The sequence below is a fragment of the Cetorhinus maximus genome, chromosome 14, assembly GCF_964194155.1.
Source record: "Cetorhinus maximus chromosome 14, sCetMax3.hap1.1, whole genome shotgun sequence".
In the NCBI taxonomy this organism is placed as follows: Eukaryota; Metazoa; Chordata; class Chondrichthyes; order Lamniformes; family Cetorhinidae; genus Cetorhinus; species Cetorhinus maximus.
The window spans coordinates 15,087,844-15,115,655 of NC_135892.1; the positions used below are offsets into that span (position 1 = coordinate 15,087,844).

Consider the following 27,812-nt stretch of genomic DNA (forward strand, 5'->3'; position numbering starts at 1 on the left):
CAAGCTCTCCATGCTCAGCAATAAAAGCAGCAACGGGAAACGCTGAGTAGCCGGTTGTGTGGGGGAGAGACCAGCGGGAGGAGCAATGCCGAGGAGCGGGGCTCGGTGCCGTGCAACCTGACTCGCTCGGATTTTTAAAAATTATTTTGAATTGGACCCGAATGGCTTGTCGCCTTCTGCAGCCGGGCCGGGCCGGCCTCACCAGATGCTGTTGGCAGGCGGTCGCCAGAACCTTGTTGCTGAGCCGGGCCCCCCGCCGCTACTGCTGCTGCTCGGGGCGCGCGGCCCGGGGATCCGGACCTGAGCCCGGCGGCGGTGACCATGGCAACAGGGCCCAGGCGGCGCGTGAGCGAAGGAGCAGCTCCGGGATCGCGGCGGCGGCGGCCCCGAGCCCCGGGACCGGCCCCGAGCCCCAGCTACAGCAGCCAGACGCCGGGCGGCAGAGTGAGCGGAGCCGGGCCGCCGCCAGGGCCGCAGTGGTAGACGCCAGGAGGCTGCTGACTCTGGCCTATCCAGAGCGGTGGCCGCTCTCAGGTAGGAACCGATACGCGGGGCGAAGGGGCGGGTAGTCGGCGCAAGACGCCCCCGGGCCCGGTACCGACCGATGGAGTCGCAGCCCAGGCCCCAGGACCGGGTGAGGATGGAGAGATTTCCCCTGTCATCACCCGGGGAAATCGCTTCATCCAAAATCCCCCGGGGGCTCCGGGTGAAATATTCCCGCAGATCAGCGGCTGAGCCTCATTACCCAGAGCCCCCGCCTCATCCGCCCCTCACCCTCCCCCCTCTCCACCCTCATCCCCTCCGTCGCCCCCTCTCCACCCTCATCCCCTCCGTCGCCCCCTCTCCACCCTCATCCTCTCCGTCGCCCCCTCTCCACCCTCATCCCCTCCGTCGCCCCCTCTCCACCCTCATCCCCTCCGTCGCCCCCTCTCCACCCTCATCCCCTCCGTCGCCCCCTCTCCACCCTCATCCTCTCCGTCGCCCCCTCTCCACCCTCATCCTCTCCGTCGCCCCCTCTCCACCCTCATCCTCTCCGTCGCCCCCTCTCCACATCCCCTCCTCCGCCCCCTCTCTGCCCTCATCCCCTCCTCTGCCCCCTCTCCACCCTCATCCCCTCCTCTGCCCCCTCTCCACCCTCATCCCCTCCTCTGCCCCCCTCTCCACCCTCATCCCCTTCGCCCTCATCCCCTCCGTCACCCCCCTCCACTCTCATCCTCCCCTTCATCCTCTCCTCCGCTCCGCCCTCATCCCCTCCATCGCCCCCTCTCCACCCTCATCCTCTCCTCCACCCTCATCCTCTCCTCCGCCCCCCTCCGCCCTCATCCCCTCCTCCGCCCCCTCTCCGCCCTCATCCCCTCCGCCCTCATCCCCCTGCCTCCCCCTCCACCCTAATCCCCTCCGCCTCCCCCTCCACCCTCATCCCCTCCGCCTCCCCCTCCACCCTCATCCCCTCCGCCTCCCCCTCCACCCTCATCCCCTCCGCCTCCCCTCCACCCTCATCCCCTCCGCCTCCCCCTCCACCCTCATCCCCTCCGCCTCCCCCTCCACCCTCATCCCCTCCGCCTCCCCTCCACCCTCATCCCCTCCGCCTCCCCCTCCACCCTCATCCCCTCCGCCTCCCCCTCCACCCTCATCCCCTCCGCCTCCCCCTCCACCCTCATCCCCTCCGCCTCCCCCTCCACCCTCATCCCCTCCGCCTCCCCCTCCACCCTCATCCCCTCCGCCTCCCCCTCCACCCTCATCCCCTCCGCCTCCCCCTCCACCCTCATCCCCTCCGCCTCCCCCTCCACCCTCATCCCCTCCGCCTCCCCCTCCACCCTCATCCCCTCCGCCTCCCCCTCCACCCTCATCCCCTCCGCCTCCCCCTCCACCCTCATCCCCTCCGGCTCCCCCTCCACCCTCATCCCCTCCGGCTCCCCCTCCACCCTCATCCCCTCCGGCTCCCCCTCCACCCTCATCCCCTCCGCCTCCCCCTCCACCCTCATCCCCTCCGCCTCCCCCTCCACCCTCATCCCCTCCGCCTCCCCCTCCACCCTCATCCCCTCCGCCTCCCCCTCCACCCTCATCCCCTCCGCCTCCCCCTCCACCCTCATCCTTTCCGCCTCCACCCTCATCCGCCCCCGCCCTCACCCTCTCCGTCCTCATCCGAGCCCTCCCATCCTCATCTGCGCCCCCCCTGCCCTCATCCTTCCCTCATCCTCTCACCCGTGCCCCTGCCTCACCCTCACCCGCACCCCCGTCCTCTCTGCCCCCACCCTCATCCGCCCCCCCTCCTTCATCCTCATCCGCCTCACCCTCATCCGACCCCCCGTCCTCTCCACCACACACACACACACACCCCCCCCCCCCCCCCGCCCCCACCGTCCTCACCCTCATCTGCCCCCACGCCTGTCTCCGACCCCACCCCCAAGCTCACCCTCTCTTCCCGCCAGTGGAGTCTGGGTGCTCTGCTTTCCCACACTGATTTGACCATTTGATGAGGATTAGCTTATGTTAAATGTTCAAAGAAGAGAAACCCCATCTGTAGAAAACTCACTAAGGTCAATTGTGGCTCTGTTTGTAGCACTTTTGCCTCTCAGTCAGAAGGTTGAGAATTTGAGTCTCAATCCAGAGACTTGAGCACAAAAAGCAAGGCAGTACAGCACTGTCAGAAGTGCTGCTATTCGGATGACGTGTTAAAGTGAGGACTGCTGGCCTCCTCAGGTGGATGTAGAAGGTCCCTTGGCACTATTCTGATGAAGAGCTGGGTATTATGCCCAGTGTCCTGGACAATATATATCCCTCCATTCGACTTCACAAAAATAATTGATCTTGTCATTATCGCATTAATGTTTGTGGGAGTTTGCTGTGTACACATTGGCTGCCATGTTTCCTACATTATAGCAGTGACTACGCTTCTAAAGTACTTCATTGACTGCAAAGCCCTTTGAGACATTTGGTTGTCATATAAGTTTCTATATAAATGCAAGTGTTTTTGCAACCCCCCCCCCCCCCTCCAAAATTCATTGTGTACAATTCACTGGTTCTCTCTTCGCTTTCAACGAAGCCAGTGATTGAAATCTCCAGTCCTGTACATTAGTTGCACAAACCAATTGGAAAATGCCATGGAATAGGGTGATATGGAGCTTCATACCCATCCCCAGCCATGCTGTTCTGAACAAAGAACAAAGAAAAGCACAGCACAGGAACAGGCCCTTCGGCCCTCCAAGCCTGCGCCGATCATATTGCCCGTCAACTAAAACATTTTGCATTTCCGGGGTCCGTATCCCTCTATTCCCATCCTATTCATGTATTTGTCAAGCTGCTTCTTAAACACCACTATCGTACCTGCTTCCACCACCTCCTCTGGCAGCGAATTCCAGACACTCTCTACCCCCTGCGTAAAAAAACTTGCCCCGCACATCTCCTTTATAGTTTTCTCCTCTCACCTTAAATCTATGTCCCCTAGTAATTGACTCTTCCACCCTGGGAAAAACTTCTGACTATCCACTTTGTCCGTGCCACTCATAATTTTGTAAACAACTATCAAGTCGCCCCTCAATCTCCGTCGCTCTAGTGAGAACAATCCGAGTTTCTCCAACCTCTCCTCATAGCTAATAACCTCCAGACCAGGCAGCATCCTGGTAAACCTCCTCTGCACCCACTCCAATGCCTCCATATCCTTCTGGTAATGTGGCGACCAGAATTGCACGCACTATTCCAAGTGTGGCCTAACCAAGGTTCTATACAGCTGCAGCATGACTTCCCAGCTTTTATACTCAATACCCCTGCCAATAAAGGCAAGCATGCCATATGCCTTCCTGACTACCTTATCCACCTGCGTTGCCACTTTCAGTGACCTGTGGACCTGTACACCCAGATCCCTCTGCCAGTCAATGCACTTAAGGGTTCTGCCATTTACTGTATAATTCCTGCCTGTATTAGACCTTCGAAAATGCATTACCTCGCGTTTGTTGGGATTAAACTCCATCTGCCATTTCTCCGCCCAAGTCTCCAACCGATCTATATTCCGTTGTATCCTTTGACAATCCTCTTCACTGTCTGCAACTCCTCCAACTTTAGTGTCACCTGCAAACTTACTAATTAGCCCAGTTACATTTTCCTCCAAATCATTTATGAGAGAGACCCTGTGAGAGGATGTGGGCCAGTTTCTTTTCATTTATATTCATTATTCTGTGTATAACACAAGTGACAGAAGAGCAGCATTTTCTCAGTGCCCTGTGTCTTTTCAGCTTTATTCACAGGATACCCAGTTCTGAAGGCTGCAAATGGAAACTGAAGTCCGCTAAAAAAAAAAGCATGTGTTTTTAATATTGGCAGTATAATTCTGGTTGAGGTGTTGAATCTAGGGAGTTGGTTCCTGGCCTTTATCTGCAGCCAGTTCTCAGTAATAAATTGTCAGTTGGTCCACTTCCTTATCTTAGCAGTTCAGTCGACCTGCCCTTGTGTTGCCCTGATATCTACAGATTTGCGTTGTTTTTTCTCCCCAGCTGCTGTGGGCTTCTTGGGTGTGTCCAGCTTGGTGACCATGTCTGCGCCGTTCTTTCTGGGAAAGGTTATCGATACCATTTACACTAATCCCGCAGGAGGGGATGTGCCAGGAAGCCTGACCTCACTCTGTGCCATATTGAGTGGTGTTTTTATATGTGGAGCTGCTGCCAATGCTGCCCGTGTCTACCTCATGCAGATATCAGGTGAATGAAGGGGCGGTCTGTTCAAGTATTTGGCTATCGGGATTTGCCGACGTTTGTACAATCATTGTTGTGTAGGTAAATATAGTAGATAGTATGTGCACAGCAAAGTTTCACAAGTGTAGAGTTGCATTGAATTTACAGCACAAAAGTAGGCCATTCAGCCCATCTGGTAATAAAATACTGAAAATTTGAAATAAAAACAAGAAATGCTGGAAAAGCTCGGCAGCATCTGTGGAGAGAGAAACAGAGAAATATTTCGTGTCCATATGACTCTTCAGAGCTGAAGAGAGGTAGAAATGTGATGGGTTTTATGCTGTTGAAGAGAGGAGGTGGAGTAAAATAGGACATCAGGGATAGGTTGGAGCTCAGGACAGATTAAATGACAAAGATGTCATGAACAAAAGATGAGAGTGGTAATGACAATGTTAAAGACTAAGGCAGATGTTAGTGGCAGAAAGGTCAGATAGCACATACTGTGAATAGCAGAACAAGGGTCAGCACTTTCTGAAAGTGAAACGTGAGAACAAGTTGCAGACTGGGCTTTGTGGGGACAATACAAAATGGAGGAGAGAGTTCATGGTCTGAAGTTGTTGAACTTAATATTCAGTCCAGAAGGCTGTAAAGTGCTTAGTCGGAAGATGAGGTGCTGTCCCTCCAGTTTGCATTGAACTTCACTGGAACATTGCAGCAGGCCAAAGACGGACATGTGGGCATGAGAGCAGGGTGGTGTGTTGAAATGGCAAGCGACAGGGAGGTCTGGGTCATGCTTGCGAACAGACCGAAGGTGTTCCACAAAGCGGTCACCCAGTCTGCGTTTGGTCTCTCCAATGTAGAGGAAACCACATTGGGAGCAGCGAATGCAGTAGACTAAATTGAGGGAAGTGCAAGCAAAATGCTGCTTCACTTGAAAGGAGTGTTTGGGCCTTTGGACGGTGAGGAGGGGGGAAGTAAAGGGAAGGGGGTTGTACCTTCTGCGGTTGCATGGGGAGGTGCCATGGGAGGGGGTTGAGGTGTAGGGGGTAATGGAGGAGTGGACCAGGGTGTCCCGGAGGGAATGATCCCTGCGGAATGCTGCTGAGGGGGTGAAGGGAAGATGTGTTTGGTGGTGGCATCATGCTGGAGTTTGTTGAAATAGCGGAGGATGATCCTTTGAATGCGGAGGCTGGTGGGGTGATAAGTGAGGACATATCACCCCACCAGCCTCCACATTCAAAGGATCATCCTCTGCCATTTCCGCTGTCCAGCATGATGCCACCCCCAAACACATCCTCCCTTCACCCCCCCCAGTGGCATTCCGCAGGGATCGTTCCCTCCGGGTACCCTGGTCCACTCCTCCATCACCCCTACACCTCAACCCCCTCCCATGGCACCTTCCCATGCAACCGCAGAAGGTACAACACCTGCCCCTTTACTTCCTCTCTCCTCACCGTCCAAGGGCCCAAACACTCCTTTCAAGTGAAGCAGCATTTCGCTTGCACTTCCCTCAATTTAGTCTACTGCATTCGCTGCTCCCAATGCGGTTTCCTCTACATTGGAGAGACCAAACGCAGACTGGGTGACCGCTTTGCAGAACACCTTCGGTCTGTCCGCAAGCATGACCCAGACCTCCCTGTCGCTTGCCATTTTAACACAGCACCCTACTCTCATGCTCGCATGTCCGTCCTTGGCCTGCTGTTCCAGTGAAGCTCAACGCAAACTGGAGGAACAGCACCTCATCTTCCGACTAAGCGCTTCACAGCTTTCCGTACTGAATATTGAGTTCAACAACTTTAGATCATGAACTCTCTCCTCCATGCCCACCCCCTTTCCGACCCCCCCTTTCCAATAATTTATATATATTTTTCTTTTCCCACCTATTTCCATTATTTTTTAATGTATTTCCATCCATTGTTTTATCTCCTACCTTTTAGCCTATTTCGATCCCTTCCCCCCCACCCCACCCCCACTAAGGCTATATGTACCTTGCTCGTCCTGCTTTCTACCCTTAATGTCCCCTTTAGCACATTCCTTAGATAACATCACCACCGTCAACACCTTTTTGTTCTTTTGTCTATGACATCTTTTTGCAATCTCCACCTATCACTGGCCCTCTATCCAGCTCTACCTGTTCTCCCCCCCCCGCCCCTTTAAACCAGCTTATATTTCACCTCTTTTTTCCTTAGTTCTGATGAAGAGTCATATGGACTCAACGTTAACTGTATTCCTCTCCGCAGATACTGTCAGACCTGCTGAGTTTTTCCAGGTATTTTTGTTTTTGTTTTGGATTTCCAGCATCTGCAGTTTTTTGCTTTTATCTTATTGTTTAATGTGCTTTGGGCTGCCCAAGCACAGAAAATGTACAATATAGATACATACTTGTTCTTTTTAATAGAAATTCATTGTTCAGTGAAACCAGTGGGTGTAACTTAAGAGCGTATCTGAATTGTACTTCATGTAAAACTGGATGGTTTCATGCCACAATTTCAGTTTACTTCATGCAAAATAATTTCCTTGCTGATTGACTCCCTATAGCTTTATTTGGCAAAATAAAGTTATAATACAGTTTTTTAGAAACTCAGCTGTTCACGAATTGTTTAAAATGTGATATCATTTGATTATTTTGGCTTAATTGCATTGTAAAGTGTCAGCTTGGCCTTGTGGTAGCACACATGGCTCTAAGTGAGCTAGTTATGTTTAAGTGGGAAGGTGTTTTGCATCAATTAATGTTGAAAGGCACTGCAAAATATCCAGCTTTTAGACAGAATTTCTGTAGGCTTAGGACTTGAGTCAGCCACTAAGCTTGAGTTTCTTTTGATAGCCTCTCTGCTGTAGGGAGGCTGTATACCTGATGGTAATAAGTTTACAACATCAAGGCGTATGATAGCAGAACCTGTGAGAGGCAGTACTGCAATCAATGTGGAACCAGTCTGGTAAATGTAAGTAAGCACAGGACAAGGTAGATGGGGTAAGAGGTAAAAATCTTCAACAGGGCTGGTTGACTTGGGCGCACAGTGCTGACTAGAAAAGGGAAAATTAAAAAAGAAAGTTCTTAAGTAACAGAACAAAGTGGAAATGATGATAGAGGGACAATTCAGAATTTGTTCAGGCACCCTGAGTTTAGAAAGTATTGAAGGTACATCAGCACTATATAATTGCAGTTGTTTTTATTTAGCAGTGTGAGAGAGCAGAATCTTGATGAAATATTCCCTCGCATACAGAAATCTGCAGACTCAGGAATATGCAAAGTGTTCGCAATAAAGCCATGTGAGAACTGGGGAGTGGTGGATTGGCTGGGAGTTAACCGACAGGTGACTGAAATGGTGCACTCAAGAAGGGAGAAGATATGAAATTTCCCGTGACTGTAGCTGTAAGGTCAGTCTAATGCTCTTTTGCTGTTTGTGTGTCTATTACAGGGCAGCGGATTGTCAGGCATTTGAGGGCAAGATTATTTTCTTCGATTCTGTGCCAGGAGATTGGGTTTTTTGATAAGACCAGAACAGGAGAGCTGATAAACCGACTCTCATCTGATGCTGACCTACTTGGGCGCTCAGTGACCGAGAACCTGTCTGATGGGCTAAGAGCTATTGGCCAGGCAGCAGCTGGTGTTGGCATGATGGTGCGTAAAGGCGGTGAAAAGGCTGATGAGCAAACATTGTCACATTTCTGCATTGGCTAACTCTGCCATTAACCTTTTTTAAAAACATATTTTTATGCGCATTCTATTTCGAAGGAGTTTACATCTCCGAGGGTAGTTGTCATTGCCATTCTGTATTGATTAACCCTGAAGCTTGTCACTTGGGTTTTGTGTCCATCTATGTGAATGTGAAATCATTGGTTTTATAGTTTGAGATTGTGGTCTTTGTGTGTTTGTGTGATGTCTGTAAGTCCAAGAGCTATGTGGCAGCATGCAACAGGAGCATGTTGCGTATGTTTCTATACGATGGTTCTGGTAAATTTAAATGCCTTGCTTGCGTGTCTGTTGCCGCCTCCCCTGTCCTCCCCAGCCAATCTCACCTGAAGATTTGGAATCCAGCTGGCGAAGGTTTCGTACATGCCAGCAGCCACGTCCTAGACTAGACTGCTAATGGGCTATTTTCCTGTGTAGGACATCACAGCCAAGCTTCATCCTGTTCTCGCCTGATACCCACAGCCACACACTTGTCAGCAGAAATTACTGAGTTGGTAATTGGGGATAGAAGATGTCGCTGTCTCCCTTCCCCCTCAACCCAGAGGCACTGGAACAATTGCAGCACCCCAACTGTTCCCCTCACTGAGATCAGCTAACTAAACACAGATCAGGACTTGAACCTCAGTCCTATAGGTGCGTTTACCTGTAAAATTATCAAATGAATTGAGTTTGTAATGCTAGGCAGAATTGATATCCATTTGAGTCTGAAACCTTGGACGGAGGGTTCGTGATAGGTCTTGAGTAATAGCTTTGTATTTCTGGCTGAGTTAAAACTAGTCAGCGTCTGAATGCTTCAGTCCCAGATCAGTCTTCAGAAATTTACAAATTTAGTTGTCCGCTTTAAGGTGTAATTATGTATTTAACACACACTTTTCATTTGAAGATTTAAGTTATTTGGGGATTAAAGTGGAATGAATTGAATGTAAATGGTTGAGGTGCATTATCAGTGTTTCACTGTACCCGGCTCTCTCTCATCCAACAGTTCTTCACAACGTTTAGATTTTACAGAATGTAGTTTGTGATAAATTGATGGAACTTTATCATTTTTAATATTTTGTAATGTCATCAGGTAACCATAGTGCTTGTTGTTAACTTCATTTCCCCATTTTTTTTTTTTTGAATAGCTTTACGTGTCACCTCAGCTGGCTATGTTTGTCCTGGGCATTGTTCCTCCACTTGCTGTCCTTGCAGTGTTTTATGGTAGATACATTCGCAGACTTACAGGAGTGACCCAAGATTCACTGGCTGCTGCAACACAGGTAATGTACAGTATTACCATTTCTTGACCTGTTAGAGTAGGAAGGCATTATAATTGCGGAATAAACACAGATGGCAAGGGCCTTCAATCCTTTAGTTTATCCACTTAGAAAATCTGCAGTTCCTTCATCACACCAGCCAACAGGTTACATAAATATCACCAGAGTTTTTGTCACTAGACTGGCAAAACTGGGATTGTTTCCCTTAGAGCAGAAAATATTAAGGGGATATTTAATATCAATGTTTTGATCAAGTACCTAGGGAGAAACTGTTTGCACTTGTAGGAGGATCAATAACCAGAGGACACGGGTTTAAGATAATTGGAGAAGAACCAGGGGTACAGAGGATTTTTTTTTTATGCAGTGAGTTATGATCTGGAATGCACTGCATAAAGGTGTGGTGGAAGCAGAGTCAATAGTACATTATAAAAGGCAATTTGATAAATACTTGAAATGAGAATAACAAGTAGGTCAATAGGAAAAGAGGAGAAGAGTGGGCTTAATTGGATAGCTCTTTCAAAGAACCAGCACAAACATGATGGGCAGAATGGTGACTTTCTGTCCTGTAATATTCTACAAGTGTTCTTTCTGGACCCCTTGCCCATTTGGTGATCAAGAACTCATAGTCTACACATGACTCCAGTGCAATACTAAGTGGACTCTGATGCCCAAACAGACATAGTAGGATGGGTAGCATATCCAATGTTGCCAGAGTCACCTGTATCCTAAAGGAAAATAGAAGAAAAGGGCTAACTTGTGCTCCATGTGTACATGTGTAGTGCTGCATCTATTCTGGGATCTTTTTACATCACTCTTGGCTGCTTCACCACCATTCAAAGCTTTAGTGTTCACCATAGGACTGACTGCTAGTTAGGACAGGACTGATCAGCCACTCGCCAATTTCTTGTTTTTCCCCCCCTCACACCAGCTTCTTTTGAAAGTCTCACTATCTGCTGGATTGAGAGAGAGGCTTAGAAAGAGCAGGTTGCGAGGTAATAAGATGCTGTTTTTAGGATTGTAAATGGACTAGATAATGTCAACTATGAAAAGCAGTAGAACCAGAGGGGACAGCCTGCACATGAAAGAGGTTAATTCAAAAGTAATCCATGGAAACAATATTTCACTGAGCACGAGGTCAGTTTATAGAACAGGCTCCCAAGGGAGATGGTGGGAGCAGATCGTATTGATTCATTCAAATGCAAATTAGATTTCAGAAAATATTTTGTACACCGTTTGTCAGTAATTTGTCACACGGTGTGAGGTGAATGGAGCATGCTTGATAGGAGCAGGTGACCTTGGAGCTATGGCTCCCAAGGCTGTCCACTGGGGGATTTCCTTACGTCATGGATGGAACTGTTTTTTTAATTCATTCATGGGATGTGGACATTGCTGGGTAGGCCAGCATTTATTGCTTACCCCTAATTGCCCTTGAGAAGGTGGTGGTGAGCTGCCTTCTTGAACCGCTGCAGTCCTTGTGGTATAGGGACACCCACAGTGCTGTTAGGGAGGGAGTTCCAGGATTTTGACCCAGGGAAGAACAATGTCCTGTACATGAGGTAAGGAAAACCCCCACTGGAGAGCTTTGCACTAATCGATCAGAGATTGATCTATGTGATTAGTCAACAACTCCATTACTGTTATATCATGTGACTTTCAATATGACAGGAGGTAAACTGGATGGACTGTGATCTTTACATCCAGCAATTCATCTTCAGCTTGTGACCTATGTTGGCTTCAAACTCGGGCGATCCGATTGCCAGTTTTCAGGATAATGCTGATTGAGTTACAGGACTCCCCTCCCTCCCCTGCCACTCGTAAATCTGAAGGATATGAAATTTGCTTCGACATTGACCGTCTGGTATGGAGATGACTTGGGCTTTTGATGTCATATTCCCAAGCTAGTTTTCAGAACCCAGTTCTAGAGCCAAACCTTAAGAAAATACAAACCATCCAGAGGCCAGAAAGGAAACTTATCTTGTAGGTCCAGAGGGTGTTATTACCACATTTCTGAAGTGTACTGATAAAAAGCCACTGGTTGAAGCAATCAAGGGTTGGCCTAGGCGGGCTCATACTGGAGTAAGCTACACAGTTATCTACAACCTGCCAGTCCTGTGCCAGCTCTCACCCAAGGACTGGAGGCCCCAGTCTCAAACTTTGCCTCCTGTACTTTGAGTTGCATTTGCAACTGTTGATGTTTGAAAGTACAAGCTTGTGTTTATTAAATGAAGAAAATTAAAAGAGTGTTGTGGTATGGCAGGTGGTATTTGCCAGGCTGACCAAATCCACAAGGGGAAATTGGCCATGCTGTCACAAAGGTCTTGCAATTTGTATTTATTACGAGAAGGCTTGTGTACTGAAGTCAGAAGTAATGAGTGTACTACCACCGTTAGAGATTTTAAAGATTAAATTAAAACATTAACATAAGAAAAAACTTACACACACAAGATTACAGTTACACAGTTATGCAGGCCCCAAAATTTCTACTTAACCAGACTCCAAACTGCACACCACCTTTTAAGGCAACAGTACAAATAGATTCCAAATTTATAAAGTCATCCAGCAATTTTACCACAAGCACCCACTGGACAATGAACTTCCAAAGGCTTTTAACATAACTTTGGTTCCTGGAACAGCAAACTTCTGCAGGGTGACTTGAGGCTTTTATCCCCCCCAAGTCTGTTTTGCACAGTCACCTTTCAAGATCTCACACGGCCACACCTCATAGAGCCTTCCATCCTTCTTTAAATGTATTTCTCCCTTTTTGATCTGTAAATCCCATCGTTTCTACTTGTCTTTAGAAATTACTTTTCCCAGAATATAAAAATCTTTCATGTTCTCATGATGGCCAGTACTTTTGGGACAAATCAACATCATAACCTTGCCTTATTTATCTCGTCAATTGTAAAAATCTTATCGTGTCCCTTTTGAAAATCAAACACCTCCACTTATCTAAAAATGCAAAATTCATTTACACCGTCTCTGCTAAGACTTCGCCTTAGCTTTACTCATCTCCACTTCAAATGCCTGTTTTATACCTCACTTCTTTGATAATTTAAACCTTGCAGTCTAACCGTTTCTAGTTTAATTAACTTAGCCCCACACACAACCATATATGAACACACACACAAGCCTGCTTTAAAATATCCCACAATAATATTAGGTAAAATCTAGTTTCTTGACAACAGCTTAATAAATGGCGGTACTTCACTGACTTTGTCGTATCAGTTGTAAAGCAAATAAAAGTTGCATGAGCTTTGCAGTCCCCTATGGTCACTTTAGGTTCATGAATGCGAAACTAATCCCACTAGTGTGGTTTGAAACAGAAGCAATTGCCTGCAGAGCTCCCAATATTCCAGCCTTTGTGCCTCGAAGCAGAACTCTCAGCTGGTTCTGTCTTGATTGTCAGTGAAACCTGGGTCCTGCTTTACCAAGAAATGGACAGTGATGCAAGGTGCACCTCATGGCTAAGGTTGTGGCCCATTTGAGAGATGAGAGTGTAAAATACTCCCAATGCAGTATTGAGGGGAGTGCTGCATTGTTGCTGTCTTTCAGATGAGGTGTTAAACTGAGGCTCTGTGTGTACTCCTGGGAGGATGTAAAAGATCCCATAATACGATTTCAAACAAGCAGGGAATTTTCACCCCCATATCCTGGCCAATATTTATTCCTCAACAAACACCGTTAAAACAGGTTACCGTGTCAATATTATGTTGCTCATTGTGGGATTTTGCTGTGCATAAATTGGCTGCTGCATCTCCTGCATTACTACAGCAACCACACTTCAGCATTTTTGAATTGGCTGTAAAGTGCTTTGGGACTTCCTGAGCTCATGAAAGGCGCTATATAAATGCAAGTGTTCTTTTTAAAAATAAAATTAATTTTTGGCTCTGCTGTTAAGGAGGAGAGTAGTATCTTCCCTCTTAGTCGTTACCTTGGAGACATTAACCAAGCTGCTTACAAAAACAAAATGCTGGAAAAACTCAGGTCTAGCAGCATCTGTGGAGAGAGAAACAGAGTTAATGTTTCAAGTCAGTATGACCCTTCTTTAGAGCTGAAGAGAAGTGGAATTCTTATGAAATTTATACTGTTTAAGCTGGATGGAGCAGGTGAAGCTGGATAGAAGGCTAGCGATAGGTGGATACAAAGGAGAGATTCCTAAAGATGTCTTGAACTAAAGGACAAAGGGAGTGTTAATGGTAGTGGCAAGGGCTAAAAAAGGTGCTGATCGTGGCAAAGGTAAGAAAGCAGAATGTGATAACAGCAGGACAAGGGCCAGCACTCTGAAAACAACATGAACAAGTAACAGATGGCGCTTTTGGGGATGGAGAGGGGGCGTGGTGGGGGAAAAATGGATAGAAAATGGGATAGAAGGGGGAATAAAAAAGGGGATAAAACTATGGATAAATAAAAATAAGTGGATAAAAGATAAAAATGAATGTCGAATAAAGGGGATTAAAAAAGGGGTGAGGATAGAGGGAAGAGTTTATGGTCTGAAGTTGTTGAACTCAGTGTTAAGTCCAAAGGCTGTAAAGTGCCTAATTGGAAGATGAGGTGCTGTTCCTCCAGTTTGCGTTGGCCTTCACTGGAACATTGCAGCAGGCCAGGGATGGACATGTGGGCATGAGAGCAGGATGGTGTGTTGAATTGGCAAGCGACAGGAAGGTCTGGGTCATGCTTGCAGACAGACGGGATGTGATCTCTCTCCTCTCTCTCCTTGACCTCTCTGTCTCCATTTCTGGTGATAGACTGTCCACCAATATTCATTACAAGCCCACCAACCCCCACAGCTACTTCGACTACAGCTCCTCACACCCTGCTTCCTGTAAGAACTCTATCCCATTCTCTCAGTTCTGTCGCATCTTTTCCGATGATGCCACATTCCAAAACGGCACATGTTTTCCTTCTTCCTTCACCGAGGTTTCCCACTCACTGTGGTTGACAGGGCCCTCTACCGTGTCTGACTTATCTTGCATGCCTCCGCCCTCGCACCTTCCCCTCCCTCCTAGAACCATGATAGGGTCCCCCTTGTTCTTACTTTTCACCCCGCCAGCCTCCTCATTCAAAGAATCATCCTCTGCCATTTCTGCCAATTCCAGCATGATGCCACTACCAAACACATCTTCCCCTCTTCCCCCTTGTCAGCATTCCGTAGGGACTGTTCCCTACAGGACACCCTGGTCCACTCCTCCATCACCCCCAACACCTCATCCCCCTCCCATGACACCTTCCCATGCAACCACAGAAGGTGCAACACCTGCCCCTTTACCTCCTTCCTCCTCACTGCCCAAGGGCCCAAACACTTCTTTCAGGTGAAGCAGCGCTTCACTTGCAACTCCTTCAATTTAGTCTACTGCATTCACTGCTCCCAATGCCGTCTCCTCTGCATTGGGGAGACCAAGCGCAGACTGGATGACCGCTTTGCGGAACACCTTCGGTCTTCTTTATCCCCCCTTCCATCCCATTTTCTATCCTTTTTTTCCCCACCACTGCCCCCTCCCCATTCCCAAAAGGGCCATCTGTTACTGGTTCATTTTGTGTTATTCAGAGTGCTGGCCCTTGTCTTGCTATTATCACATTCTTCTTTCTTAACTTTGCCATTATCAGCACTTTTTTTTAGTCCTTACCACTACCATTAACACTCCCTTTGTCCTTTAGTTTATGACATCTTTGTCAATCTCTCCTTTGTGCCCACATATCGCTGGCCTTCTATCCAGCTTCACCTGCTCCGTTCCCCTTAAACAGTATAAATTTCATCAGATTTCCACTTCCCTTCAACTCTGAAGACGGGCCATACGGACTCGAAATGTTAACTCTGTTTCTCTCTCTACAGATGCTGTTAGACCTGCTGAGTTTCTCCAACATTTTCTGTTTTTTGTTTCAGATTTCCAGCGTCCGCCGTATTTTGCTTTTATCTAAGTTGTTCACTCCCTTCACTAAAAGGAATTGTGAATGTATCTGGCCAATCAGGGAGGTGGTGGCGTAGTGGTGTTGTCACTGGACTGGTCTTCCAGAGACCCAGGGTAATGCCCTGGGGACCCAAGTTCAAATCCCACCATGGCAGATGGTGAAATTTGAATTCAATAAAAATCTGGAATTAAAAGCCTGATGACCATGCCATTGTTGTTAAAAACCCATCTGGTTCACAAATGTGCTGGCCTACATGTGACTCCAGACCCACAGGAATGTGGTTGACTCTTAAAATGGCCTCTGAACAAGAGCAATTAGCGATGGGAAATAAAGCCCCATGAATTAATAATTTTTTTAAAAATGATCATTTCATGACTAATGGGAACTACAGGTTGTAAATTGCATTGCTTAAGAGGGAAGTAACCTGTAATCTAGTGGACTATTCTAAACTTTTAATGGATGACCTGAGATCATCTAATTGGCAATGGAAGCAGTGCTCTTGGTTTATCTTCAAAGACTCCTGGTCCCAAACAAATGTAAACTATAGGCAGCCACTATCCTACATTTCAATATCAAACCACTTGAACATCCTCTCCTTCAAAAAGACACCAGAAAATCTTCCGCAGCAAGCAATCACAGGAGACAGTTTAGCAATTACTGTATCACAATACTGCGATAGCTGCAAATGCCTACAGAAATGTGAAGTGTCGAGATTGTTCAGATCCCTGCATCTCACAGCTATATTACATTAATCGAAAAGCAGTTTTGTTTTAGAAACAGCTAAGAAGAGAAAGTTATCTTTTTTTCTTGAGATGCATTGTTAGTAACTTTGATTCCAATGGGTATCTGCTGTAGACTGGTGGTAGAATAGAACTGTGGGCTCACCTTGCTAACTTTGTTTGTCTCCTCCATTTTCCCTCTCCTTTCCTGAGAAGGTGTATGGTTGCAGTGTACTTGTATATCCGTCCTGGCTAGTGAGTCAGCTGTGGGGTTTGTCCTGATTCCATGCCAGTGGATTGTTGAATAGATGCTGGACAAGGACTCTAAGCTTTGCGTCTACCCTTCTCAGGACTGACAACTCTTTGGCCCGCTGGGCAACTCTCTCCCAACACTTTGGCTGAAGTCTCAGAATTGTTACAGTACAGAAGGAGGCCATTCAGCCTATCATGTCTGCATCGGCTCAACAAATGAGTATTATGACTCAGTGCTGTTCTCCTGCCTTTACCCCATACCCCTGCACATTGTTTCTATTCAAATAATCATCTGATCTTGAATGCCGCGATTGAACCTGCCTCCACCACACTTCCAGGCAGTGTATTCCAGACCCAAACCACTTGCTGTGTGAAAAAAATTTTTCTCGCATCACATTTGCTTCTTTTGCAAATCACTTTAAATCTGTGCCATCTCATTCTTGATCCTTTTACGAGTGAGAACAGTTTTTCCCTATCTACTCTGCCCAACCCCCTCATGATTTTGAACACCTGTATCAAATCTCCTCTTAGCCTTCTCCTCTCCAAGAAGAACAGTCCCAACTTCTCCAATCTATCTTCATAGCTGAAGTTTCTCATCCCTGGAACCATTTTTGCAAACCTCTTCTGCATTCTGTCTAATGTGTACACATCCTTCGTAAAGTGTGGCGCCCAGAACTGTACACGATACTGCAGCTGAGGCCTAATGAGTGTCCTATACAAGTTCAACATAACCTCCTTGCTCTTGTACTCTATGCCCCTATTAATAAAGCCTGGGATACTGCATGCTTTATTAACTGCTCTCTTCACCTGTCCTGCCACCTTTAATGACTTATGCACATATACTTCCTCTGTTCATGCACTTTCTTTAGAGTTGTATCCCTTATTTTACGTTGTCTCTTCATGCTCTTCCAATCAAAATGAATCACCTCACACTTCTCTGTATTGAACTTCATCTGCTACCTATCTGCCCACTCCACCAACTTGTCTATGTCCTTTTGAAGTTCTACACTGTCCTCACAGTTTACAATGCTTCCAAGTTTTGTATCATTCGTAAACTTTGAAATTGTCCCCTGCACACTAAGATCTGGATCATTAATATATTTCAGAAAAGGCAAGGATCCCAATACCGACACCAGGGGAACTCCATTACAAACCTTCTTCCAGCCTGAAAAATATTCATTGACCATTACTCGCTGTTTCCTATTACTCAGCCATGTCAGCTAATGCTACAGGGATTAAACCTGGGACTTTGTGGTGTAGTGTGTGGTGTAGCTCTCAACAGATGCTCTCCAGTCTTCTGATTCTATTTTAAGTGTATAATTACCCTGACTTTCACCCACCCATTCACAGCTCGCTGAAGAGCGCATTGGAAACATAAGGACAGTCCGTGCTTTTGCCAAGGAAGACTCTGAACTGAGAACATACACTGAGAAGATCAGCCAAGTGCTGCAGCTTGCCAGGAAAGAAGCAGTGGCCCGGGCAGGATTTTACGGGGCAGTAAGTGCAATGTTATTTGGACTTTGGGTTTTTTTCTTTTACCCTTTTTTCACCCTCTTTCTCTGAAGTCGTGCACCCTGGCTCCCGATGTCCAGAGAGTGTTAGTTCCAACATTCCTAGAATCCTTTTTCAAAATATTCCACAGTATCTTGTTCTGGAAAATGACAGAAGAATGTCACTCTAAACTTGATCTTGGGTTTTGACTACCACACAATGAAAGAACCAAGTGATAACTAGCACAATGTAGATATACTCACAGAAGTTAAGCTTGGCCAGCTCTGTGTATAGTTGAAAATAGTTTGCAAATAATGTGCTAAGCTATGACGTAACTACCAGGAAGGAATGAACCAGCAGGTGCTCTTTTCAGTAAAAAGTGAGGGCTGTGGGGTAGAAGTAACTAAAAACTAGTGCACAGACACACCTGTACCTCTCTTGCTTTTGTACCTATGTACGCTCATTCTCTTACTTGAAGTGTTCTTTCAAAGTGCTCACTAAGCTTTATTTATTTCTCTCACACTATTGTAGTCAATCGATTGGTTTATGAATGCTGTCCACCCCCACCCGCCCTCTTTGTCACTAATCTTCAGTAATTAATCACCTGAACTGATGGTTCAGCGTTTATGTGCATCAGAGTCTGTAGTTGCTACTCATCAGCAGGGCACAGCAAGATTTCAGCGTCTATCTGCTTTCAGTGGTTATTTTTGTCCTGTCACTATTGTAGTAGTGCTGCAGTAGATTGCCTAGACTCACATGATGTGCAGAGGTTTCAGCTGGGCAACCCTGGAATCGCACCAAATACTTTGAAAGCATTCAAATAATCCACATTCAGTTCTCACTACTCATCTTCAACAAGTTCCATTGTTTATGCCAACAATATGCTTGCAGTCATTTGATCTGCATTCCTAACCATTCACTGCCTGAAGAGTCACATGAGGGTTTTCTGAGGTGATCAGGTGGAGGGCTACGTGCTAAAGGGAAACATTGGTCACTGCAGGGTTGTTGATAAAAAAAGTACTTTACTGCCTTTGAGTCACCTTGGGCGCCCAGAGCACCTACAGGTGGCCACTGTACAATTCTCACATCCTCACAGCTGCCCCCCCCCCGACCTCCATATATCAAGATTGACTGCTAAGCATGATTTAGTCTCTCAGATACTAGCCATCCTCTGATAGCTTTGTCAAGAAACCTTTTATTTATGTTTAAATCTGTATAGCAATTTGACCACTGGGTGGCATAACATGGAGCCAGATGCTGGGAATACTGGTGGTGTTTGGAGTGGAGACGCTAATTCTGAAAAATTTATTTTTCTGTTTCAGGCCGGTCTGACTGGAAACCTGATTGTTCTGTCTGTCTTATACAAGGGAGGCCTGATGTTGGGTGAGGCCTACATGACAGTGGGAGAACTCACCTCTTTTATGATGTATGCCTTCTGGGTAGGAATAAGTATTGGAGGTAAATTTCCAGCTTTAAGGATTGAGAACTTGGTTAAGGAAGTATTTTTCTTTGAAATGTATTTTGTTTTCAGGATGCAAGTGTTGCTGACAAGGCCAGCATTTCTTGCCCATCTTAACTGGGGGAGAGCGGCGCTTGACCTTGGGACATGTAGTATCTGTGTATGGAAATGCTTTTGTGCAGGTACATCATGCTATTTTAAATCAGACGGGTATTTGCCGGGAGGGTTTTATTTTTAACATCATTCCATGAGTGGGGTAGAACTCAGTTGGTGTGTCTCAGCTGACTATACAACAGCCAGAGATAGGAAAGCAAATAACCTGAGTATAAATAGTCTGGATCCAAGTTGCTGGCTACAAGCAGAGAATTAGTTCTGCCTTTTTTCTTCAGCCAATATTCAGTTAAAGGCCTTTGTGTTTTTATCTTCTTGGCTGCTGTATGAAGGTTTTTTTTTGAGAAATGGATGTCACTGGCAAGGCCAGCACTTATTGCTCATCCCTGGTGATGGTGATGATGATGATGGTGAGCTGCTGTCTTGAACTGCTGCAGTCTGTGTTCTTTGTCGCAATTTGATACAATTAGATATAAGTATGGACTGGTTGGGCCAGATGGCTTGTTCCTGTCCTGTATGTCCTATGTAATATGTATGTAACTGAGTGCCTTCTGTTACAGCCACATAAGAAAGGTTTAAAAAAAATGACTCCTCTGCAAGTCTGACTGTAACAGGGTTATTTGTGAATTCAAAAGGATGGAGGTATTTACTCACTGTCTGTGCTTAATCATTTACCTGCTGATTGTAAAGAAACTAGTCTGGCAGGCTTTCTTGAGTTTTAAACCAAAAGGGGTTCGTTTTCATTGAGTTAGAAACCCACTCAGAAAAAGATACAAAAATATGCAAAAAGGTAAATCCGTGCGTTTCAACCTTCGCAACCCATACACACGCACGTGCGTGCACAGAAGCATTCAGAATTACAAGCTATACAGTAGGTAGTTACTTTCTTAGCCAAATTAAAGTTCAAAGCTAAAAGGTAAAAAAAAAAGATAGTTCACTGTTTTGAGTCCTTTGTTGGTATTTGTGGCTGAGGCAGAAATTTTTCACAGCCTTGGGCTTCAACTCCACTGAATTTTTACATCAAACTGCAATTGCCGGAGACAATTTCTTTGTTAAAGAATAAAAGCAAAATACTACAAATGCTGGAAATCTGAAATAAAAGCAGAAAATGTTGTAAAATCTCAGCACGTCTAGCAGCATATGTGGAGCAAGAAACAAAGTTAACATTTCAAATTCAATATGACTCTGGAACTGGAGAGAGGCAGAAGTGTGATGAGTTTTATGCTGTTGAAAAGGGGGGCTTGGGCAAGTGGAGCAAAATAGACAGTCGGGGGTAGGTTAGAAGGCAGGAGAGATTCTCTATCTCTGTGCTGGATTTTTAAACTGTAAGGGATAGGGTCTTAACTTGGGAAAGATGAGAAGGGAGCTTGTTACTGCTTTGGTGGCTCCTCCAGACAACTCCTCTTAGCTGTTTGCATGCTGTATTAAGGAGAGATTTTTAAAATAGTTATTTCGGTCACATAGCCTCTCTTCCCATAATGGTTTCAGAAGGTATTTGTTTAGTTGATGTCTGAACTGACCGTGGCTATTGTTTCATGGCTGGAATGATTAGATTCTGTCATGCACCAGCCATTAACTCCTGAATATCCATTATCCATCTTGATTAAATAGGAAGAACATCTTTTAATGTAGTTATTGTCCCAGTAGCCTTTCTGTCTCCACTTGAGAGGTAGTATTATAGAAATGCAAATGTGAGGTCCAGTACAGTTTTCAGTAAATCCTTTTTGAAGTAGTTCTTGACATCCACAGGTGTGAAATTCCATGGGGATGTCTAAATTGTAATTCACAGTGGAACTTTCCAGAAACTGGTCAACTTGCAATACCAGGTGACTTGTGGTGGCCATCTTAAGTCAGTGCCCTGTTCTTAAAAAGCTGTTTTTAAACAGTTCAATATGTGTTCGATCAACTGGTGAAATTACAGATTGGTATCACTCATGCACAAGTCACATCATCATGACACTTACTTCAGAGAGCCAATCAGGCTTGAGGCTGGAGTCACATGTAGGCCAGACCAGGTAAGGACGACATTTTTCCATCCCTAAAGAACATTGGTGACCCGCTTGGGCTTTTACGACGACCTGGCAGCATCATGGTCACTTTTAAAATGTTACACTGAACTCAAATTCTCAAACTGCCGTGATGGGGTTTGAACTCCTGATCTCTGGATCATTAGTTCAGTCTCCTAAATTGCTAATTCAGTAACATAATCGTTATACTCTTGTACCCGGGTTCCTGGAGATGTTAAACCTTATCAAACTGCACATTCCTGCAAGTGTCATGAGTGGGAAATAGATTTATGTTTGAGTTCAAGTGCAATTCAGTTGGACACCAGATGTTTTTAAAGAATAAATATTTTATTCATTATCTCTCCATTCCTACTGGCAAACTTGCTTCAGCAGTTGTCAGTGCTGAACTTCTCACTCACTGCTGCCACTCCTAAGATCAGGGCACTCTGTTACTGAGGAGGACTCCATCCAGCCTTGGTGAGACCTAACAGTATCTCCTATGGGCAGCTGGGCTTCCCACTGCCAATCCTGTGCTGGAATTAACACTGGACACACTTGGCATTGATGGATTCGCTTGATTGAGTCATAAGTTGACTATTAATATTTGTTGTTGTTTACTGGGCAGTTTGTAAAGGTTGTTCAATTCTATTTTGTCCTTTTTCTTTTCCAGGCCTCGGCTCTTTCTACTCTGCATTAATGAAGGGTCTCGGAGCAGGAGGGCGATTATGGGAACTGTACGAGAGGAAACCAGAGATGGCGTTGAACGGTCAGTTGCTTTGTCCGTTTGAAGGCTCCATCCAAACCATGTTTGTGAAATCTTTTGCTAGGGCGCTATGTATAGATGGTCCCTGGCACATGCTGTTCGCTCAACATTGCCAACTCCCCCACCCCTGGCACTGCTGCTCACACTCCATGACACTCTTTGCCAACATGTCAGCAAATTTAGAATAGGACTTATGATTGGGGTCAGTGATTCTCATTGATGTCAGTGAACAGGATCCTGAAACCAATTTTCAGATGAGCAGTGGAGGCCTTGAATTTATTCAAGGCTGAGTTGGATATAGATTTTTGATAGGTAAAGGAGCCAAGCAGGAAAGTGGAGTTGAGACCACAACCAGTTCAGCCATGATCTTATTGAATGGCGGAGCAGGCTCGAAGGGCTTAATGGCCTACTCCTGCTCCTAAGACCAATGTTCCTGTTTGCGCATGACAGTAAAATGTGAAGAACAGTGGAAACTAACAGTGCAGTCAAGGACTGAGTTGTGAAAATGAGCAGTCAGGTGGCAGATGAAATCTAACACTGACCATGCAAAGTATTGAAATAATGGGTCATGTGGGGACTATTCAAATAGAATAGGAGAATAGGGTGTTGGAGCAGACTCCATCCTGTCAGCATCCAGATGCTGAGGTCATTTAGGAAAATAACCAGGATGTTGCTGGGGCTTGCAGCCTGAGTGGTGGATGTGTGTCTGCTGAGTTATTGCTAGTGCTTGGCAATAGAAGGCCAGCATGCAACAAGCTCAAAGGGCAAGTTTAAAAGTTGTTTTTCCTCATGCTAACGTTGATTAAAGCTGAGACAACCATCATGTGTCAAAAGCAGCTCACAGCTTATTTGGGAGAAAGCAGGGAGCGATGTCCTTACCTTTCGCCAAAGACTTTGGTTATTCAGGGACTTTGCTGACATTACAATTTTAGTTCTGTTATGGGATAAACTGGTTAAGACATGGTGCAGGAGTGCAGCATTTCCAGCTTCGGGTGAGGACACCTGTAACCCTTTACTCATTCATTCAAGCCCTCCTTGCATTTTTGGAGGATGAGATAAAGGTCTGAGTTAGCTTCCAAAGAAGTGTGTCTCTCTTACAAGATTCCCTGCTGACTGCGCCCGCCCCCAGCCCGATTTGTCTGTGTGTCACCAAGAGGAGAATGTTCGGATAACCAATGCGCAATGTTAAATTTCAGGTTTGTAGAATCTGGCTAACTTGTACTTGTGGTTGCAGTTTTTTTTTACTATCTACTTCTGTTTTGGTTTTAGAAGGTGTGGTTTTGCAGGCTGATCAGTTTCTGGGAGCCATCGAGTTCTGCGGAGTCAAGTTTGCCTATCCAACCCGGGAAACGCTGGTGTTCAATGGGCTTGACCTGTCTATCCCAGCAGGCTCGGTGATGGCTGTGGTCGGACCCAGTGGTTCAGGAAAATCAACACTAGTATCGTTGTTGCTCAGGCTGTACGATCCTGTTTCGGGTAAGTTAGAGTAGCCTGCAGCATTTTAATTAGCTAACGCTTTTACCATGTTTCCTGGAGAGATCCTGATGGATGATTTGAGCTGGGCTGCCACTGCTGCCTGTCCCTGCAGGTGCACTGAAAGTAATACAATGGTCCATAGTTTAGAGCAGTAATGATTTATCGTTGGCAATATTTCTGTTTCAGGCACTGTCACCATTGATGGCCATGATGTGCGGAGCCTCAATCCAAGCTGGTTGCGGAAGAGCATGGGCGTTGTGAATCAGGTAAAACTGGTACAAGGAATTGGTTAAAACCTGGGTACGAGGAGAGGGGGAAAAATAGGATAGCAAGAATTAGGGAGAACTCAGCTTTATTTCGAGTCACTGGGCTTTATTGTTGTGGTTATTTTGTTTGATTCCCAGGAGCCAGTTCTGTTCTCCTGCTCAATTGCAGAGAATATTGCATATGGCACAGCACAACCCTCCCAGCTGACGATGGAAGACATTGAAAAGGCTGCTAAGATTGCCAACGCCTATGATTTCATCCGCAGCTTTCCCAAGGGCTTCCAAACAGTGGTTGGGGAGAAAGGCATCTTACTCTCAGGTGAGCTTACCAGGTTGGTGTATCTCACCTGCTCTCTGGGACGACATGGCAACGATCTCCACTCCTCTGGCTAACATTGTCCTGTCTCTTTACCAGGTGGTCAGAAGCAGAGGGTTGCTATTGCTCGAGGTCTGCTCAAGGTGAGGCGCCCGTCCTGGACTTTGACTTTTTTCTTATTCTTCAGATAGCACCTGAAGGCCATGCAAGAGGCCTCCCTGCCCCGCCCCCGCTTTCATACAGCCCCCACCCTCAGTAGGTCAGCTGAAGGTATGGAAATATAATATTTGAGTGAACACTTTATAAAAGTGAGTAATTCAGACTGGCTTTGAGGTGAATTTTGCAATTCAGACCTTTTATAATCCTCTGAACTTGTCTTCAAACTCCTGATTCTCCTCAAATCAATGACCCGCTTTGTAACTTCAGGTGTCTCTTCCTAATTGTCGACTTTGCATGCGAGATGGTTCCCTTCTGATAGCAGGCATGTCTAAATATTGTGGAGAGTATTGCGAGAGTTAATCAATAGTTACACTTCTTTCTATTCCTTTTTAGAATCCTAAAATCCTACTGTTGGACGAAGCCACCAGGTGAGAGATTACAAGAACTTGATGTTGACAGAATTTCTTACATTTTTTTGGCAAATGTCGACAACACACTTTTTGTAAACCCAACAATAAAGGGAATTCATTGAAATAACATTTTTGAATTGTCTTTAGAGTTCTAAAAGTTCTTCACAATTGGGGGTCAATCCCAAGTTTGAAGTAGGTGTTGCAGGGCATAGCTTAAGAGAGGGTTGGAAAGCTTGGTTCAATAGAGAGCTGTATAAAGGAGGGATTTACAAAATAGTGCCAGAATGTTGAGTTGGATAGCTTAAGGGTCTGCTACTGCTGAGAGTGGAAGGAAGGAAGACTGCACAGAAGAAAGGGAAGAGCAAGGGGTCCAAGCAAGGATGCTGATGTTCAGGAGGTTGCAGAGGGAGAGTGGAGGCAAGTTGGAATGGTTATACTGAGACAGGAATCATTGGATGTCAGTGAGGCCAAAGCAAGATGTGGATAGTGCAGTCTTGGATCAGCTGCGACAGATCTAAGGTGGAGCTAAAGAGGCTGGCTAGAAGTCTTTGTAAATGTTGAGCCCGAAGATGATGAAGGCATAGCTGAGGCTTTCAGTGATAATGTGAGTTAGACAGAGAAGAGCTGCCCTTCAGAGGGCAGAAGCGGACTTAATTTAGTAATGGATTAGAATCTGGTTTCAAAGCTTAACTCCCAGTCGAACAATGCACTAAGGCTGAGAGACTTCAGGTTGGATCGAAGCAAGGGGGCAAGGAAATAGGGTGAACTTGGGGGCTAAGGTGGAAGCTAAACAGCTGTGCTGCTGTTAAATATTTCTGGCACAACCACACCTTGATGCCAGATGAGTCACCTGACAAGGATAGTGATGGAAAACAGGTCAAGTATCCTTAATCCAAAACCCTTGGGTCTGATTGCGTTTTGGTGTTCGGATATTTTCAGTTTTCGGGTGTGATATAGGGTTCAGAGTGTTGATACACTCTGCTGGAAGGATTTCTGAATAGTTCCAGCTTCGTCTGCCTCATCGACACTAGTTTTTGTTTCACAAGTTTGTCTTTTATATTTTGTCATCTTGGGACACAGACTTAAGGTTGGTGAGCTTCATGTTGGCCCACGTTAGGGTCCGTTCAAAAAACGGTTTGGTTTTTGGATGTGTTTGATTTTCAGATGTACGGTTAAAGGATATTCAACTGTATTAAAGTTGTTGAAGTTGCATTCTCCATATTATTTGCCAATAAAATCCTGACAGTTACTCACCATTAATATCCACATGTGGCAATCAGTCTCATTTGTTCAGTCATTGAATAATTTAAAGTTGCCCAACATCATTGAACTAAATGCTGTGGATTATTTAAATTAGTATAATAAATTACAGGTTTTGTGGAATAAAAGCAGTTAAATGTATTTAATGTATTCTTATACACCCTGTTAAAAAGAATACATTTTTGTAACTACAGGACTTCAGTAACTTTAACAGGAGGTGATTCTAAATTATACTTGTTTTAGTCTTTAACTACTGAAAGACTGGTTTTAAATTTCATTAGGACCATACTAGGCAAATAATTGTGTCTGTGCTTTTTGCCTTGCTCATCTTGCTTTTAATTTTCTTTTCACCTCAGTGCACTGGATTCAGAGAACGAGTATCTGGTGCAGGAAGCTTTGGACCGATTGATGCAAGGAAGGACGGTGCTGATCATTGCCCATCGCCTGTCAACTATTCAGAATGCTGATGCTGTTGCTGTCCTTGACCAGGGTAGGATAGTCGAGTGTGGCACCCACCTGCAACTCCTTGCAAATTCTGAGGGATTATTTCGAAAACTTGTGGAAAAACAGACATTTTCACAAGACAGTCAAAGACTTGAAAGTTTAAAATGTGCCTAAACTTTACCCCTCCGGAAAAAAAAAATACATCAAGACCAAGACAGCCAAGAAATGCCTTGGGTTCTGATTGACTGACTGCAGAACTGATTGTTAAGTAGATTTTAAGCCTGCGATTCTGCACAGAGCGTTCAGGACCTCAGCTGTAGCACTGAAGTAGATGGTGAAAGGTATCAGATGTGTGCCAGTATGAATGAGGATACCCAGTTCAACCTGGATCACAACCCATACATCTCACAGGATCAGCGCCTCCGTGGCCTTGGATCCCTTGACACATCTTCAGTTTGAGCTCTTGCTTGAGGAAAGGTCTAGAGCGACTCTGGGAGAGCAAGGAAACAAACTTTTCAATGGCCAAAGTTTCTCTCCTCCACACAGTTTTAAAAACCTTCTAATTTTATTTCGAGAGCTGCCTTAAAGGACAGGGGGAGCTTCACATTTGTTAAGTAACTTTCCCCACATGATACAAAAGGTACCAAATTCCTCTGTGACAATGAAGTAAAACATTTGAACTGGTTGGTGAAATTTACCACTGTACAGTCTGTGTATTTTGTGAAACTAAGAAATATAGCAAAATGTGTATAATTGATAGAGACGTTTAACTGAATAATCAATCGTGGGTGTTTATAAATCGATTTTAAATTGCTTCAGAGATGCTTGATCCTTTGAGATCCAAGGTATCATTTTTTACGGCAAATTAAAAATATGACCAATTTATAACCCATTTCAAATTGAGTCTTTATTTTATCTATCTTGTTTGTACTAATTTTCTTCCTTCCTTGCTCCCCTACTAACCCCCCAACAATAGAGGGAGAATGTTTATCACATACAATTTCAGCCAAGACCTTGAATTAAGTGAAATTCAGATAATACTAGGCAGGAATTTCTCCCTGCAGCCTTCTCTGAATGTGCACTAATGCAGTGACCAGCAAAAGGACAAAGAAGCATACAGTCACACCCTGATGATGGACTCATGACTGAGCTCATG

The 27,812-nt window shown here is 45.5% G+C and overlaps 1 protein-coding gene across 1 annotated transcript; it reads left to right on the plus strand.

The window, feature by feature from the left end:
* On the plus strand, positions 1-27,548 carry abcb10 (ATP-binding cassette, sub-family B (MDR/TAP), member 10). Its single transcript, XM_078556543.1, has 13 exons — positions 1-534; positions 4,491-4,694; positions 8,087-8,289; positions 9,486-9,620; positions 17,846-17,992; positions 19,309-19,444; positions 22,233-22,328; positions 23,595-23,801; positions 23,988-24,067; positions 24,206-24,386; positions 24,483-24,526; positions 24,936-24,970; positions 26,569-27,548. Exons 1-13 carry the CDS (start codon positions 162-164, stop codon positions 26,828-26,830), a joined length of 2,103 nt encoding a protein of 700 aa, XP_078412669.1. The 5' UTR covers positions 1-161; the 3' UTR covers positions 26,831-27,548.
* Positions 27,549-27,812: the final 264 nt, after the last annotated feature.